The sequence below is a fragment of the Phascolarctos cinereus genome, unplaced genomic scaffold (assembly GCF_003287225.1).
Source record: "Phascolarctos cinereus isolate Bilbo 61053 unplaced genomic scaffold, phaCin_HiC Scaffold_5;HRSCAF=322, whole genome shotgun sequence".
NCBI lineage: Eukaryota > Metazoa > Chordata > Mammalia > Diprotodontia > Phascolarctidae > Phascolarctos > Phascolarctos cinereus.
In genome coordinates, this window is record NW_027555958.1 from 298,939,947 (window position 1) to 298,954,980 (window position 15,034).

The 15,034-nt window shown below is 49.6% G+C and overlaps 1 protein-coding gene across 1 annotated transcript; it reads left to right on the plus strand.

The window, feature by feature from the left end:
• Positions 1-256: 256 nt before the first annotated feature.
• OSBPL7 (oxysterol binding protein like 7) lies at positions 257-13,121 on the plus strand. Its single transcript, XM_020997696.2, is given in 23 exon segments — positions 257-361; positions 2,176-2,301; positions 2,454-2,507; positions 3,004-3,117; positions 3,374-3,469; positions 3,586-3,703; positions 4,846-4,949; positions 5,320-5,412; positions 5,525-5,657; positions 5,754-5,848; positions 6,166-6,261; positions 6,652-6,789; positions 7,081-7,171; positions 7,637-7,665; positions 7,667-7,885; positions 8,294-8,431; positions 9,279-9,342; positions 9,525-9,603; positions 10,381-10,525; positions 10,635-10,779; positions 11,275-11,401; positions 11,671-11,793; positions 12,033-13,121. Coding segments are annotated over 23 exon segments (2,448 nt in total). The 5' UTR covers positions 257-349; the 3' UTR covers positions 12,142-13,121.
• The last annotated feature ends 1,913 nt before the right edge of the window (positions 13,122-15,034 follow it).

Genomic DNA, 15,034 nt, shown 5'->3' on the forward strand with positions numbered 1-15,034 from the left:
CCTTGAGGCCCCTCCTTTAACGATTCCCCACCTTTCCTGACATTTCTGTAATTGTTCCCAGTGGAGCCGGTGGTGGCCACTCACTGCCACCCCCACCTCACCTCTGGGACGCCTGCTCGGCCCTGAGTCCTCCCAGGAGCGGGGGGGCAGAGCTGAGCCCCGGATGCCCAGGGCCTGGTGGGAGGGAGGATAGAGGGGGGCCGAGGAGGTGGGGAGATCCGGCTCCAGTGGAGGCTACGACGTCTCCTTCCTTCCTGGTTCCTGCAGTAGCTGCCGCTGCTGCTCGGCTCAGAAAGGGAGACGGTGACTCAGAAGCAGTGCAGGCGAGCAGGCGAGAACCCGGCAGTCCATGGGCACTACGGTAAGGGGGTCACGTTGACATCACCTGGCATTCCTGGGAGAAAGGGGTCCAGCTCTGCCTGAAAGTGGGCGGTCTCTGCCTACCTACCTAGATGTGGGGAGGCAGCGAGGGAGGGAGCTGTCCACCCTGTTCCTTATCCCAACTTCCCCTCCCCCTTGGCTTGTGATAGGTGCCCCATCTCCCTTGGCTGTGAGAAGCCAGCACCCCCATCAAGGCCAAATGCCCCCAAATCCACAGGCAGAGTTTGGGGAAGTTTCAGTAGCTGGATCCAGGAGCTTTTCCCCATAGCTTAGTCTTCTGTCCAACCTTGTGCCGCTGGGCAGCCCTCCCTCCAACACTCATATTCCATATTGCTATCACTTAGCTGGGCTTCGTTCCTCAGGTGCCTGGTGTCTCAGTCTCTTTAAGATCACCTGAGCAATAACCCTAGCTTCAGGCTAACACCTTTTCCTTCCACCCCAGCCCAACACACACACACACACACACATACACACACACACACACACACACACACACACACACACACACACACTCATGCATTATTGATCAGGCCGTGGTGCCAGGATGGCCAGTGCTGGTGCCAAGGGCACCAGTGGGCACTGCTGCAGGACCTGGGAAGACCTTGAACTGCTCTTGCCCACCAATTGTCCCGACTTACAGCTTCCCCACTAACTCTAGTCCCATTTCCTTTCTATCCTTATTCTTTTAGCAGATGGATAGCACCTCTATTTTTGTGCCCTGGGGACTTGGGTCTGGGAGTGTTAAGAAGGAGGAAGGGAGGAGGAAGCTATAGCGGCTCCAAGGGTGTGGAAGAACTTAGGGAATAGTTAATGAATAGTGGGAGGGGAACAGGTGGGCAGAGGGAGAAAAAAGCATCTGCTCTTAGGCCTCAGTTTCTCCATTAGGCATTATGTATATTGGCAGGAAAGGAGGAGGAAGAGAAGGTGGAAAGGATTTTGCACAGGTAATCATGGCAGAGGAGGCACCTGGCAGCGGAATGGGGGAAGGGAACTCCTTATGGAAAAAGTTGATAAGATACTTGGCACATATTGATAAATGGTAGTTGATTGATCTTTGTCTGTTTAGACTCTGTCTGTCCCTTTCTCCATGCCATTTCCTCTTCCTCCCCTACCCCCAGGCCTCTGCCAAAGTAGAGTGTTTTCCAGAGCTTGGTTGTGTGTGTGCTGGGCACACCCCTTGTGGCTTTCTTAGAATCAGCTTGTCCACAAATTCCCAAGTAGCCTGGGGTCAAGAGTTGGCAGGGAACTGGGAAAATGGGGCAGAGGTGATAGGGAGGTTGAAAGTGATGCTGGGTTCTGGAGATGGTGGGCTGAGGGTCAGTATTTTATTTCCCTAGAGGGTTTGGGGCTGGCTTGAGGTGAATGAAGAAGGTGACTTACCCAAGATGGTCTTTCTCTTACTCCAGGACAGTCTCAGGACCATTAGGTGACATTTCTCCTGCCCCCTACTCTGACCAGACACTTCCTCATCCCCCTGAATGGATAGCCAGGAGAGGGACCCTGGCTCTCCTAGTCGGGCTGCTGTTCCCTCCCTCTCAGACAGCACTCGGCCTTCTAAGTACATCATCCAGCAGGTCCGAGGGTCTGCTGTTAGCATTGGGAAGGGTAGATGGAGAGCACTTAACACAGCCATGCCAATGAGAGTTTGGGGATAACTCCAAAGGGAGGGGGGTGGGGATACACAGGAGAGGCAGGAACTGGAGAGCAGGCCCCGGGGTCCTGGCTGGACTAAGAGCTGGGATGGAACATATTCTGAGAAGCAGGTCTCCCCAGGAAGCTTTCCTTTGCTTCCAGGGTTTGGAACTATGGGAAGTAGTAGAAGAGCCTCAGGGAAGACTGGGGACAGAAGGGACCCAAGCAGAGAGGCAAGAAGGTCATTTGCTCAAGAAGAGAAAGTGGCCCCTGAAGGGTTGGCACAAGGTAAGGGGAGGAGCTCCTCACTCCCCAGCAAAAGGCTTTTGTCTTTAAAAAAAGAGAGGAAGAATTTACAAAGATGTACCTATGGTTATTTTCCTTCCTACCTCTGACTCTTTCTCTATGGGTCTCTCTGCCCCTCCTGGACCATTCCACAGAGATACTTTGTTCTGGAGGATGGAATTCTTCGCTATGCAAACACTAGGCAGGATGTGAGTTGGGGCCCATGTCAAAGAGTTAGGGTGTTGGGGCTGGGAATGATATTGCTAACTCCACATTGTTGAGGGAGGTTTGGGAAGGGAGTAGGGGAAGGAGGGGCATTCTTCATTCTCATGGAGGTGGGGGAGGGAGTGTGGTATGATAGAAAGAATGATGGTCTTGGAGTTAAAGACCAGAATTAGAATCCCTGCTTCTGTATTACCAGTATAATCTTGGGCAAGTCACAGAACTGATTTTGGCCTTAATTTTCCCATCCATAAAATGGGAATACCAATCCACAAACAGTTTACCTCAGGGGGTTTGTTGTGGGGAGAGCACTTGGGAAAGCTTTAGCTCTTCAAGAAGTGTAAGTTGTGGGAAAACTAGATTTAAATATCCTTCCTTAAAGGATTAGCAGGGGCTAGGGTCAGTGGCAGGGGGAGGGTGGTTCTGTGGGTCTGAGGCTGAACCCTAGTTCACTCCCTCCCCTCCTTGTTTTCATTCCTCCAGATTGCCAAGGGGAAGCTCCATGGCTCCATTGATGTCCGATTGTCTGTCATGTCAATCAATAAGAAGGCTCAGCGAATTGACCTTGACACTGAGGATAACATTTACCACCTCAAGGTAGGAAGCCTGACAAGGCAAGAGCAGTGGGAGGGCAGAGGCAGGGGCTGGGGGAGAGGGCGGTTGCCAAAGAAATCAAAAAGACATTAACATTCCCCTCTTACTTTGGGGAGATAAATAAACAGGGCTGTTCAGCTACTCTTAAGACAGAGGCATCAAAACGGACTTATTTATCCAGGATCTGGGCTTCTGGTCAGCTCACTTTGCAGACTTGGAGGTCTGCTGTCTTTACATCTCCCTCTCTCCTCTCCCATAGATCAAATCCCAGGAGCTGTTCCAAAGCTGGGTGGCCCAGCTCTGTGCCCACCGAATGGCACAGCGCCCAGATATGGCCAGATGCCCAAAGCTACCAGTGAGTAGCACCAACCGGAAAGTAAATCCTAGAGCAGGAATGTCGTTATGGTGGGAGATGGATGGCTGAGACTCAGACTGCACCCATCCAGTTTGATTCTTGACTCATTCCTGCAGGCATCCAGTGCCCGCCTGGCATCTACAGACAATATCTCCGCCCTGCCTGGTCTTGGCTCTCGGGACAAGGTGTCATCTTGGCTGAAAGACAGTGAGGGATTAGATCGGTGCTCCCATGGTGAGAGGTGTTGCCAGAATCCAAGTCTCGTTCCCTTTATAAGCTGTACTTTCCTGAGTTCCTGTCCCCAGAGAACACCCCTGTTTGATGGGGAAGCCATGGGGCATGCTCTAGGGAAGCCCTTCTCCACCACCTTTCCCCTATGTCGGTGGTATTAGGTGTAAGCTAAGGGTTTGGACTGGCTCACTTATTTATATTCCCTCGAACCTAGCACAGTGTCTGGAACACAGGAAGTACTAACTAGATGGTTGTGGATTAGTTAAAGCTGCTTAAGGTCAAGGACTATGCCTTAAAGCTTTTATGTCCAATGCTCATACTGCAGCACTAATGTTTCCTTCCCTACATGTAGGAAGCACAGTTAATGTTTGACAATTGTGGTCATTATGGTTGGGGAAAAAAGGGCTTACACAGAGAGAGACAAGGTCAGTTGAACACAGGGAAGCCTAAACTTTAACCTTGGGGAATGGAAGGCAATAAAGAGGAGGGAACCAGGGAAGGCCTGTGTGAATCAAGTTGGGCTTCTTGGAGGAGGCCAATATGGATTTGGAAGGGAGAAAGGTTAGATGGGGAAGCTAGGTGGCACAGTGGATAGAGAGCCCAGGCTTGAAGTCAGCAAGAACTGAGCTCATATTGGGTCTAGCTGTGTGACCCTGGGCGAGTCACTTAACTTCAGGTTCCTCATCTGTAAAATGGGGATAATAATAGCCCCTACCTCCCAAGGCTATTGTGAGGATCAAATGAGATCATAATTGTAAAGCACTTAGCATTGTGCCCGGCACATAGTAGGCACTGTATAAATGTTAGTGATCATTATTATTATTAGAGAGGAAGGTGAGGAAGAATATTATACACTGGGAAAACAGTTTCAAGGAAGAAGGGGTGATATAAAGGATAGTGATAGAGGGTAAAACCTGAGTCAGAAGCTCTAGGGAACAGAAGAGCAAGTTGGTAAAAGGGTGCCTGTAGGCTAAGCAGAGTGATTCAGTTTGGGTGCCCAAACCCACTCCCTGAGGGGCAAGTATACTTTGGAAAGTTGATCCCAAGTTTAGCTGCATCAGAAGGCTCAGACCTTAAGAGCACATGGTTGGAGAGGAAGAACCTTCTTCATTAGTTCTCCTCCCCTCCATTCCTCTCCTGCCCAGAGCTCTCTGAATGCCAGGGGAAACTTCAGGAACTGCATAAACTACTCCAGAGCCTGGAATCTTTGCACCGAATCCCGTCTGCTCCCGTCATCTCCACACACCAGGTGAAGCACAGGAAGGGGAGGGCACTGCGAGCACCACTTCTAGGGAGGCCACTACCTCCCACTCCCCTACTCCGCCCCTGCCCTGAAAGCCTCCACGGCCCTGAATAGTCAGTAAGCTACTTCTAGTTTAGCTACATCTCCCTGGCTTTTTTTTCCTGCTCTTCCTTAGCATTGTCCGTCAGTCTGTTTCCTTCTTTGGAAGCATCGGTTGGTCTGTCTGCCCGTTTGCTCATCTACTATGTTTTTTCCTATGTGCGTGTTTCTCTGCTCCTCTCCCTGGGGTTTGTATGTTGCTGTTCTTTTACCACCCCACTCCCCAGGTCCAGCTCCCTTCCCAACTGACTTCCCACCCCTCCACACACCCCGCCAGGCCTCAGTGACCACTGAGAGACCCAAGAAGGGGAAGAGAACCAGTCGAATGTGGTGCACTCAGAGCTATGCAAAAGATGACACCATTGGAAGGGTGAGCATGGGGAAGGGATGGGGCCCTTAGAAATTGGAGAGGATCTGGGCAGGGGGAAACATCTGAAGGGTTTTTTCTTTCTTTTGGTGCTCCTCTTCCTCCCTGACCCCAGGTGGGCCGTCTCCACGGCTCAGTTCCCAACCTGTCTCGATACCTGGAATCTCGGGAGCCCTCTACTCCTCGAGGGCTGCCCCCGACGGACTATGCCTACCTGCAGCGAAATTTCTGGGTCCTGGCACAGAAGGGTAAGTTCGAAGGGCTCCTGGGGAGGAAGAAGAGGAAGAAAAAGGAAAGGGCTTCAGGAAGGAGAGGGTACCCTGACTCTCACCGTCCCTCTGCAGTGCATGGCTCTCTCAGCAGCGTCCTGGCTGCCCTCACTGCTGAATGGGATCGACTTCGGGCCAGTCACCAGGGTTCAGAGATGCAGAGACTAGGGGTGAGGCGGGGAATTGTGTTCCTGAACACAAGGAGTTGGGAGGTGCTGAAGGGGATGAAGGGAGAGGGATGGAAGGACAGAGGGACTGTTGAGGCTGGGTGATCAAAAGGGTAGATTCAGAGAGCTGGGAAGCTGAGATAAGGTAGTAGGGCTGGGTTACCAGAACACAGTGTGTGTGTGTGTGTGTGTGTGTGTGTGTGTGTGTGTGTGTGTGTGTAGTTTTAATACAGGTAGCCGTAGGCAGCTATAGACTGTGTGAATCAGTCCAAGAATTATCCATCTTTAGCCTTGAGGTTCCCCTATGCCTCTCCCTACAGGTCTCTGAGGTTCCAGCTGGCCAGAGACGCTCGCACACCCTGTCCGTCTCCTCAGACACCACAGCTGACTCCTTTAGCTCCCTCAACCCTGAAGAGGTGAGAAGAGCCAGGGTTAGGTTCCTGGAAATCCTTTTCCTTAACTTCCTTCTGCCCTATCCTTACTTTTCATGTCCAAAGGGAAACTAAAGCCCAGGACATGTGAAACCCAGCAGTCCTAGCTCCTGGTCCCTCTCCCCATTTCTTCTTCATTTCCTTCCACTCCCCATCCCCCACGCCCCACTTGTCTTCTATTTGGAAGATCCCACTTAGAGTATATCATAGAACAAGAAGGGGGCGGGGACTTGTATCTTTTTTTCTAAAAGGAAGTGTCAGGGGACTTAAAACTCCTCCCTCCTCCCTCTTGTCTTCACCTGCGACTTACAAGTAGTCCAGCCGAATTTAGCATGCATCGTGCCCAGCCCTAACACTAATCTCTCACTTCTGTAGCAGGAGGCTCTGTACATGAAAGGTAGAGAGCTAACCCCCCAGCTTTCCCAGCGTAGCATCCTGTCCCTGGCCGACTCCCATACAGAGTTCTTTGATGCCTGTGAGGTTTTTCTCTCTGCCAGCTCTTCAGAGAATGAGGTGAGAGGGGAGAGTGGCCCTAGGGTGGCAGGGAATGGGACCCCACAGGACTAGAGTGGGTTTTAGGGATTTTGAGCCTATGGATTCCTTAAGCCCTCTTCCCTACGTCTTCCTCCCGCTAGTTAGCTGGGCACCCTTGCCTCTTCAGCCAAGCCACTGATCAGATGTCTGAGGCTCAGGGAAGTCTATCCCTTTCCCACCCCAAAGGCAAACCTTCCAGTTCCCCTTCCACCAGAGGCTTGAGTGTAGACTCCAGAGCCCCCACAGAAGTACCACCTTCCTCTCACCTAGGGCTCAGAGGAAGAGTCCTGCACCAGTGAAGTCACCACTAGCCTGTCAGAGGAGGTGCTGGACATCGGGAGCTCTGAGCACTGCCAGAAAGGTGCCAGCCCAGGGGTATGGGACAGAGGAAGTTGGAGGGACAATGGGGAAGTCCAGGGGACTGGAGGGGGTTGCCTATCCTCTTTTAGGAAAGATGATGGGTAGTTTCAACCTGTTTATCCTGCTGTTCTATTTGTCTCCTGTATCTAGGAGCTCTGAGGCCTTGGCGAAAGACTATGAATACTCAAAGCCAGAGGGGACTTGGGGTGGGGGAAGGGGTGGAAAGGTGAGGAGGGTATGCCCCAGGTATGCCCACGAGCAAGGTAGCCCCCTAAAGTCTGGGCAGATTTTCCCGGGGGCAGAACTGCTCCAGAGAGGGAATGCCGGGAAGATGATACTGGTAGTAGGTGCAGCCCGCCCCATCTCGCGCAAAGTGCAGTAGTGAGATAGTGCCGACCTCAGTGTTGCGCGTGTCAGTCTTGGAGCGCGGCGCTGACGCGAATGGGGGTGGGACGGGGGGAGCCAGGCAGCTGTGTTCCAGGGGGGAGCCGGGCTCCCTGTTCGGCGTCGCTGCCTGCCCGCAGCCAGCGGCCCGGGGACCGACGTGAGCCTGTGGAATATCCTGCGTAACAACATTGGCAAAGACCTGTCCAAGGTATCCATGCCCGTGCAGCTCAACGAGCCCCTCAACACGCTTCAGCGGCTCTGTGAGGAGCTTGAGTATAGCAACCTGCTGGACCAGGCGAGCCGAACGCCAGACCCCTGCGAACGCATGGTACGAGCCTCGCCTACCCCTCAGAGCGGTGGGGACCAGCTTCCGCCCCCGCCCCCCCAGTTCCCTCCCCCACCAGGAATTCTAGAACGTCTGAATTAGCGCTCCGAGGCCAACCCCCTCCTTTTCCAGAGGAGGAAGCTGAGCTTCAGAGCTGGCATCAACGATTTGCCCCAAGTCACACTTGCTCAGGGCTCCCCAGAGACTCAAAGCCTAGAGACTAGGGCTGTATCCAGTCTCCCAAGATGCCTTCCTCCCACTCAGGATCTGCCCAGCCCTTCTTGGGGATCCTAGTCTGGGAGTGGGGGTGGGGAAAGGGAGGTTGGGTGGTAGTGGGCAGGGATTCTCTTTCTCTGCCTCCCCACCCCCCAGTTTGACTAACGGGGTTTTCAAGTCTGCTACCCTTCCCAGTTATACATTGCAGCCTTTGCTGTCTCTGCTTATTCCTCTACCTATCACCGGGCCGGATGCAAACCTTTCAACCCTGTTCTGGGGGAAACCTATGAGTGTGAGCGGCCCGACCGAGGCTTCCGATTCATTAGTGAACAGGTGTGTGGGCTGGGCATGGGGAGGGGGTGTGGGCCAGAGCTGGAAAATGTGCAGCGACCCAGGTAAATTATATACATACATAGGTATCCAATACACATACATACACATATATACACATGCCACATATATGCACACACGTACACATATGTGCATAAATGCATACTTGTATGGGAATACATGTATCCATTCATCTGTACATATGTACAGAGTTTCTCAAAAATCTTAAAGCTGGTATTGAGACTTTTGGGATACTGTGTGTATCTATTTATAATCTCACTGGTGTGGGGAACTCTCACTGAGGAAACTCTCTCTACCAATGTACCTGCATAGCTATATAGAAATTATTTTATTTTATTTTATTTTGGGGGGAAGAACAAGATCTGTGATTTCATTAGGAATTAGGGCATTCCTTTTCCTCAGTATACATTGGGGTATATGTGTGTGTGTATAAATAGACATAACTGAGGTGAATGAATAGACCTGGGATTTCATTGGTGTTAGGAAACTCACTCCATCAATGCAAATTGAGAACTTATCTGTAATTTGTAGTCTTAGAGAGTTTTCTAGGGACACTAAGAGCTTAAATGCCTTGATCTGGTTGTACAGTTAGTTATTATACACACAGGTCTTGAGCCCATGAGATCTTCATTACAAGGCTAGGCCTCTGTCCATTATGCCAAGTTGCTTCTCAAATAAATCTAAATATATATTCTTGTATTTCATGTTATAAAATAAGGGAATTAAATATGGAAAGAAGCAGAGATCAGGTGATGTGAGTGGAAGGAAAAGGGGTGCTGGAAGAGCCTTCAGGGCAACCCAGAAATAATGTCACTGTCTTCTGCTCCAGGTTTCCCACCATCCACCCATATCTGCTTGTCACGCAGAGTCAGATAACTTCATCTTCTGGCAAGGTGAGAGTAGGGGGGTGGGGCATGTGGATGAGCAGGAGAGGCAGGGGACAGGACAACAGGGGTGGGATGAGAACCGTCAGGAATGAAATGAGAGTGAAGGCTATATGGCAGAGTTGGAACTCATCCAGAAGGAATTTCTCTCCAACATCTCTTCTGCTTTTCTGCCATGTTCCCTAATCTAGATATGAAGTGGAAGAACAAGTTCTGGGGGAAATCCCTGGAGATTGTGCCTGTGGGGACTGTGAATGTCAGACTTCCCCGGTGAGTGGTCCCTGCCCAAGTCTGTCAACCAGGATAAGACCAACTGTGACTTTTTGCAGTTTGGGTTTCATGAGAACATGTAGGAGAGGGACATGGAACAGAGAGGGATGGAAAATGAGGGAACAGTGGAAATCCAGATGAGAACTGAGAAACAGAGAGTTCAATGCAGTGGCAAAAGTTCTAGACCCAGTTGTCCGAAGTTCTGGATTTCAAGTACCCAGCTTACTAGCTCATTCGCCTTAGTCAGTTTTTTAAGGTCTCTGCGTTCCAGTTTCCTCATCTGTAAAATGGCTTCATACTACTTGCAATACCTACTTCCGAGTGATGTAATTTTGAAATCGCCTTGTAGAAAACAGCAAAGTAAAGCCAAAATATTATGTGGAAGGCTATGAAACCCCTGGTGTCTCATCCCTAGTGGGGTCTCCAAAGATGAGCCAGTAGAACATAGACTCTGGCAAGATTTCAAGTTGTTTATTGTCCAAGGCCCAGCCCAATGAAGTTTAGAGCTTCTCATCAGTGGATTGGCCACAGAGGTATGAATTTTGCAGCTATAGCAGCTGTTAAGGACTATTCTTGAATACTAAGTCATAGAAGGGCTATATTCCAGGTCAGTGGATGGGAGATTGACAGGACAACCCACACTGATGAATCGTGAACATATGGAAGTTTCTGTGTGAGCAGCTTTGGCTATTCCTTGCAGCTGGGCTAGAAGGCTGGCTGTTCACTGTGACCTTATCCATCGATCCATCCCAGCTGTCTACACACTGTTTTCTCCAGGTTTGGGGACCACTTTGAGTGGAACAAGGTCACATCCTGTATCCACAACATCCTAAGTGGCCAGCGATGGATTGAACATTATGGGGAGGTACTCATCCGAAACACTCAGGACAGCTCCTGCCACTGCAAGATCACCTTCTGTAAGGTATCCTCACCTGCCCTCTCCTGTTTCTGTAAGGTCATGTTAAAACAGTGCAGTCTACCCACAGGGCTGACCTCCTCCTTCTTCCCTTTCCTAACACTCCCACTCCCAGGCAAAGTACTGGAGTTCCAGTGTCCATGAGGTACAAGGGGCTGTGTTCAGCAGAAGTGGGCGTGTCATCCACCGACTCTTTGGCAAGTGGCATGAGGGGCTATATCGAGGGCCCCCACCTGGTGGCCAGTGCATCTGGAAACCGAGTAAGAGAAAGGGAGTGGGGTGGACAGGAGATGCGGGAGGCAGGGCTCTCTTCACTCCAATTTTTTTCTTTTCTTTTCTTTTCTTTTTTTCTTTTGGAGGCAATGGGAATTAAGTGACTTGCCCAGGGTCACACAGCTAGCTAGTCTGAGGCCAGATTTGAGCTCAGGTCTTCCTGACCCTAGGGCCAGTGCTCTATCCACTGGAACACCTAACTGCCCCCTTCACTCCAATTTTTCACTCCTGCCAGATCAGAGCCACTTGGTTCAGGATAAGGAGGAAGTCCACCGTTCTCCTGGAATGGATTTTTTTCTCCACAGTGTTTTCTAGCTGTGGCATTGTTCAATGATACCTACCCTCAAAGGGCTAGAAGGGTATTGTGGGGATAGGGGAAGGAGACTCAGAGGGACTAATGGGGAGAGATGTAGGCTGAGGTCTTTGCTCCATCTGCCATCCTTTCTCCAGCTCTAATCAACTTAACCCCCTCTCACTTCCAGATTTGATGCCTCAGGACCATGAGCGGAACTTTGGCTTTACACAGTTTGCCCTGGAGCTGAATGAGTTGACAGCTGAGCTGAAGCGCTCTCTGCCCTCTACTGATACACGGCTTCGGCCAGACCAGAGGTCAGGCATCTCCAGTCTGTCTGCTTTCCTTGCTACAGGGCATCTGGCTGACCCAACTACCTACCTCAGATTGGGTCCCCTGCTTCTCCCTTCAGTGATACAGAAGGCGAATGAGGCAGAATCCCTCATACACTTCTCCTTAGACTTGCCCAGAGAAGAGAGCTTTCCCTTGGGTAGTGAAACTGCTGAGGGTAGCCTGAGTGGGTGGGAGGAAGGTCACTTCAGTCTTGGGTTGGAGAGGTGTCAGTGATGGAACTTTGGTCACTCAGGTATCTAGAGGAGGGGAATATTCAGGCTGCTGAATCCCAAAAACGGAGGATCGAACAGCTTCAACGAGACCGCCGCAAAGTGATGGAGGAGAATAATATCACCCACCAGGCTCGATTCTTCAGGTGCCTAAAGAAGCCCCCATTTCCCTGGGGGGAGATCTCCTCCCTCCTCATGTCCTGTTGCCTTTCCCCTCCTTTAATTCTGTTCCAAATCCTCTGAGCCACCTAGACCAGCCAGCAATGACAGCTGGACCCGTAGAGAGCTTTCCAAAACATCAGAATGGAGAGGGAAGATGTGGGAAACAGGACCTCAAGTCTGCTTCATTGATTTATCTCCCATATTTCCTGTCTCCTCCCTGCAGGAGACAAACAGATGGTAATGGAAAGGAGTGGTGGGTCACCAATAACACCTACTGGAGACTGAGGGCTGAGCCCGGCTATGGGAACCTGGATGGGGCAGTGCTTTGGTAACCTTGGCCCCCAGAGGGGGATGCAGAGACCTTTACTGCTCCTCAAGGGCAATGTGCTACTTCTTCCTCCTATTGCCTTGCAACACTATGGATGCATGGAATGGGGCAGAACATTCATCTCCTTTCCCTGGAGACAATGGGCTTGCCTGTCGCTCATTTCCTCTGCAGGCCAGAGGAACTGGATCCTGTCATGTGGGGTTGTTTTTTTTGAGGGGGGGGTCACAAGCCTGTGGTGTCTCCCCTATCCCCATCTTGTTGCACCAGCGACAGGCAGCTATGATGTGTCTTTGTCCTCTCACATACCATTTTGCTTTCCCACACTAGCTTATGGGAGGGAGACTTCAAACTTTCCACCTGCTATGTTTTCATCCAGTGCCTTGGACATGAAGGACTCTGACTGTGACCTTCTCCCCGTGACCCTCTCCACCTCCCCTGCTCCAATAAATCCTTCCAGATTTGACTGAGATGGAGACGGTCCTTGGTTTCAGCCTTTGTATTGCTGCCCCTCCCTTTGTTGCCAGCATCTTTCCACCATTTCCACTTTCCACCCCTTTGTCCTCACCCATCTCACTGGCTGTTCCCTCAAATCTGTAGCACTGATCTGTTTCTGCTGTCCCTGGACTCCACCCCTGACACTTTTGTGTTAGCTGTGGGTTCTGTGGGAAGTGGCGTTAATACAAATGATGTTAATGCAAGCACCTGAGAGTCAGAGGTGGGGTTAGGGCAGGGTGAGAGTGTGTGTGTGTGTGTGTGTGTGTGTGTGTGTGTGTGCGCACGCGTGCATACATGCTCTCTCTATCTCTCTCGGGTGCACATGGTTGGGAAGGGGATAGAGAAGCTGCTTGCAGGCAGGCAGGCTTCCTTAGAAATGGCTCCCGGGATCCTGGGTCCCTCCTCCATGGTAATTATTTCTTTTCAGGCCCTCTCTGTTTTAAGGTGAATTACCATGACTTTCTGAGCTCCAATAAAGGCAGTCCCAGATTTCTGTTGTCTTTTTTTTCTGCCCCTCTCCAGTTCATAATTAAGGTCCATGGACTTTAGATTTACAGTCCAATCTATGTCTATTCTTGGTTTCTGGATACTGCACCTTATACATAGGAACTCTTGATAAGGGAGACCCTTATGCCTGCTTGAGAAGTAGTGGGACACACAGAATACCTAGGTTCAAACTAATCTGCTAATCATTGGCCTTGGAAACTTGGGCAAATCACTCCTTCCTCTCTGAGGCTGACTTTTTGCACCAAAATGATGTGGCAAAGGGAGAAAAAAACCTCTGAAGTTGGACTTAGTTTTAAATTTTTTCTGCTGCTTTCCCTCCAGTGTGATCTTGGCCAAATCATTTCTACTCTCTGGGCTCATTTCTTTATCCATTCCGTGAGGACTAGGTGGTTTGTTTTTTTTTTTAAAAAGCGATTTCCCAGCTCAGTCTGTGAGATTTGCATGTGAGAATCTTGCTTTACTTATTGTATAACCCTAGGGAAGTCACTTAACCATTCCAAAGCTCAGTGTCTGGATCTGTAAAATGGGGGAAATAATATCTGCTGCAGGATTTGCCTCTGAAGGTTGTAAAAAGAAGGAAATGAGCATTTATTAAGCACCTACTATGTGCCAGGTGCTGTGCTAAGAGCTTTACAATTATTATCTCATTTGATCCTTACAACAATCTTGGGAGGCAGGTACATTATAGGTCAAGTGACTTGTCCAGGGTCACACAACTAGTAAGCATCTGAGGTCAGATTTGAACTTGGGTCTTCCCAACTGTAGACACAGAGCTCTACTCACTATGCCACCTAGCTTTGTGCACCTCAAAGGTCTATATAAATGTCAGTTATTATTATCAGGCTGTGAATATAGGATCTCTAAAGATACTCTCCAGTTTTAGAAGCCATGAGCTGAACAGGTTTACACCATGCATTTATTACCTCCTGGACCTCAGGGATGTGGGCAGGATGGGAGAAAAGGATAATCCTTAGGGATGAGCCTTCCTTCTAGCACTCATGCTGCTTCCCAGACAGAAATCACAGCTCTGCTTTATACCAGCCTTGTCTCCCAGTTATTTAAGCAATAATGCTAAAGAGGGGAGGTAGGGAAGGGAGGACATAGTTGGCCTACTTTAGTTCTCTGTATCCTATCAGAGGTGAGATAGCTTAGAAGGCTGCACCAAGAACCATAGAGAAATAGAGCCTAGGGACTGGGAAGGAGCGCTGATCCTTGCATCTATGTATCACACATCCCAAGGGGAATCACACCTTCTCCTTGGGCTTGGCTTTCCCCATAGGACCCTAGGAGAGCTCAAATTGTATGGTCACTCCGCTGTACCCAACTAACCCTCATAATAAACCAAAGAGATTGTTATCTTATATCCTGAACAATAAATGACTTCTTTAAAAAAAAAAAAGAACATACTTTTTTCCATTTTTAAAAATTTAGTACTATTTTACATTTTCCAATTACACATAAAAACCATTTTCAACATTCAGTTTTTGAAAGATTTTGAATTCCAAATTTTTCTCCTTCCCTTCCTCCCCTCTTCCCTGTCCAAGACAGCAAGCAAACTGATATAGGTTATACATATGCAATCATGTAAAACATATTTCCACATGAGTCATGTTGTGAAAGAAGAAATAGAGTAAAAGGAAAAAACTTCAAAAAAAACTCAAAAAAAGTGAAAATAGTATGTTTCAATCTGCATTTAGACTCCGTCAGTATGTAGATAGCATTTTCCATCGTGAGTCTTTTGGAATTGTTTCGGATCATTGTATTGCTGAGAAGAGCCAGGTCAATCATAGTTGATCATTGCACAAGAATAAATATTTTTCTAAATCTAGAGGTGAGACAACCCTCCCCTCTACCCTTACCCCCCATTTCAACAATTCTGGGATTCTCGTTGTCCT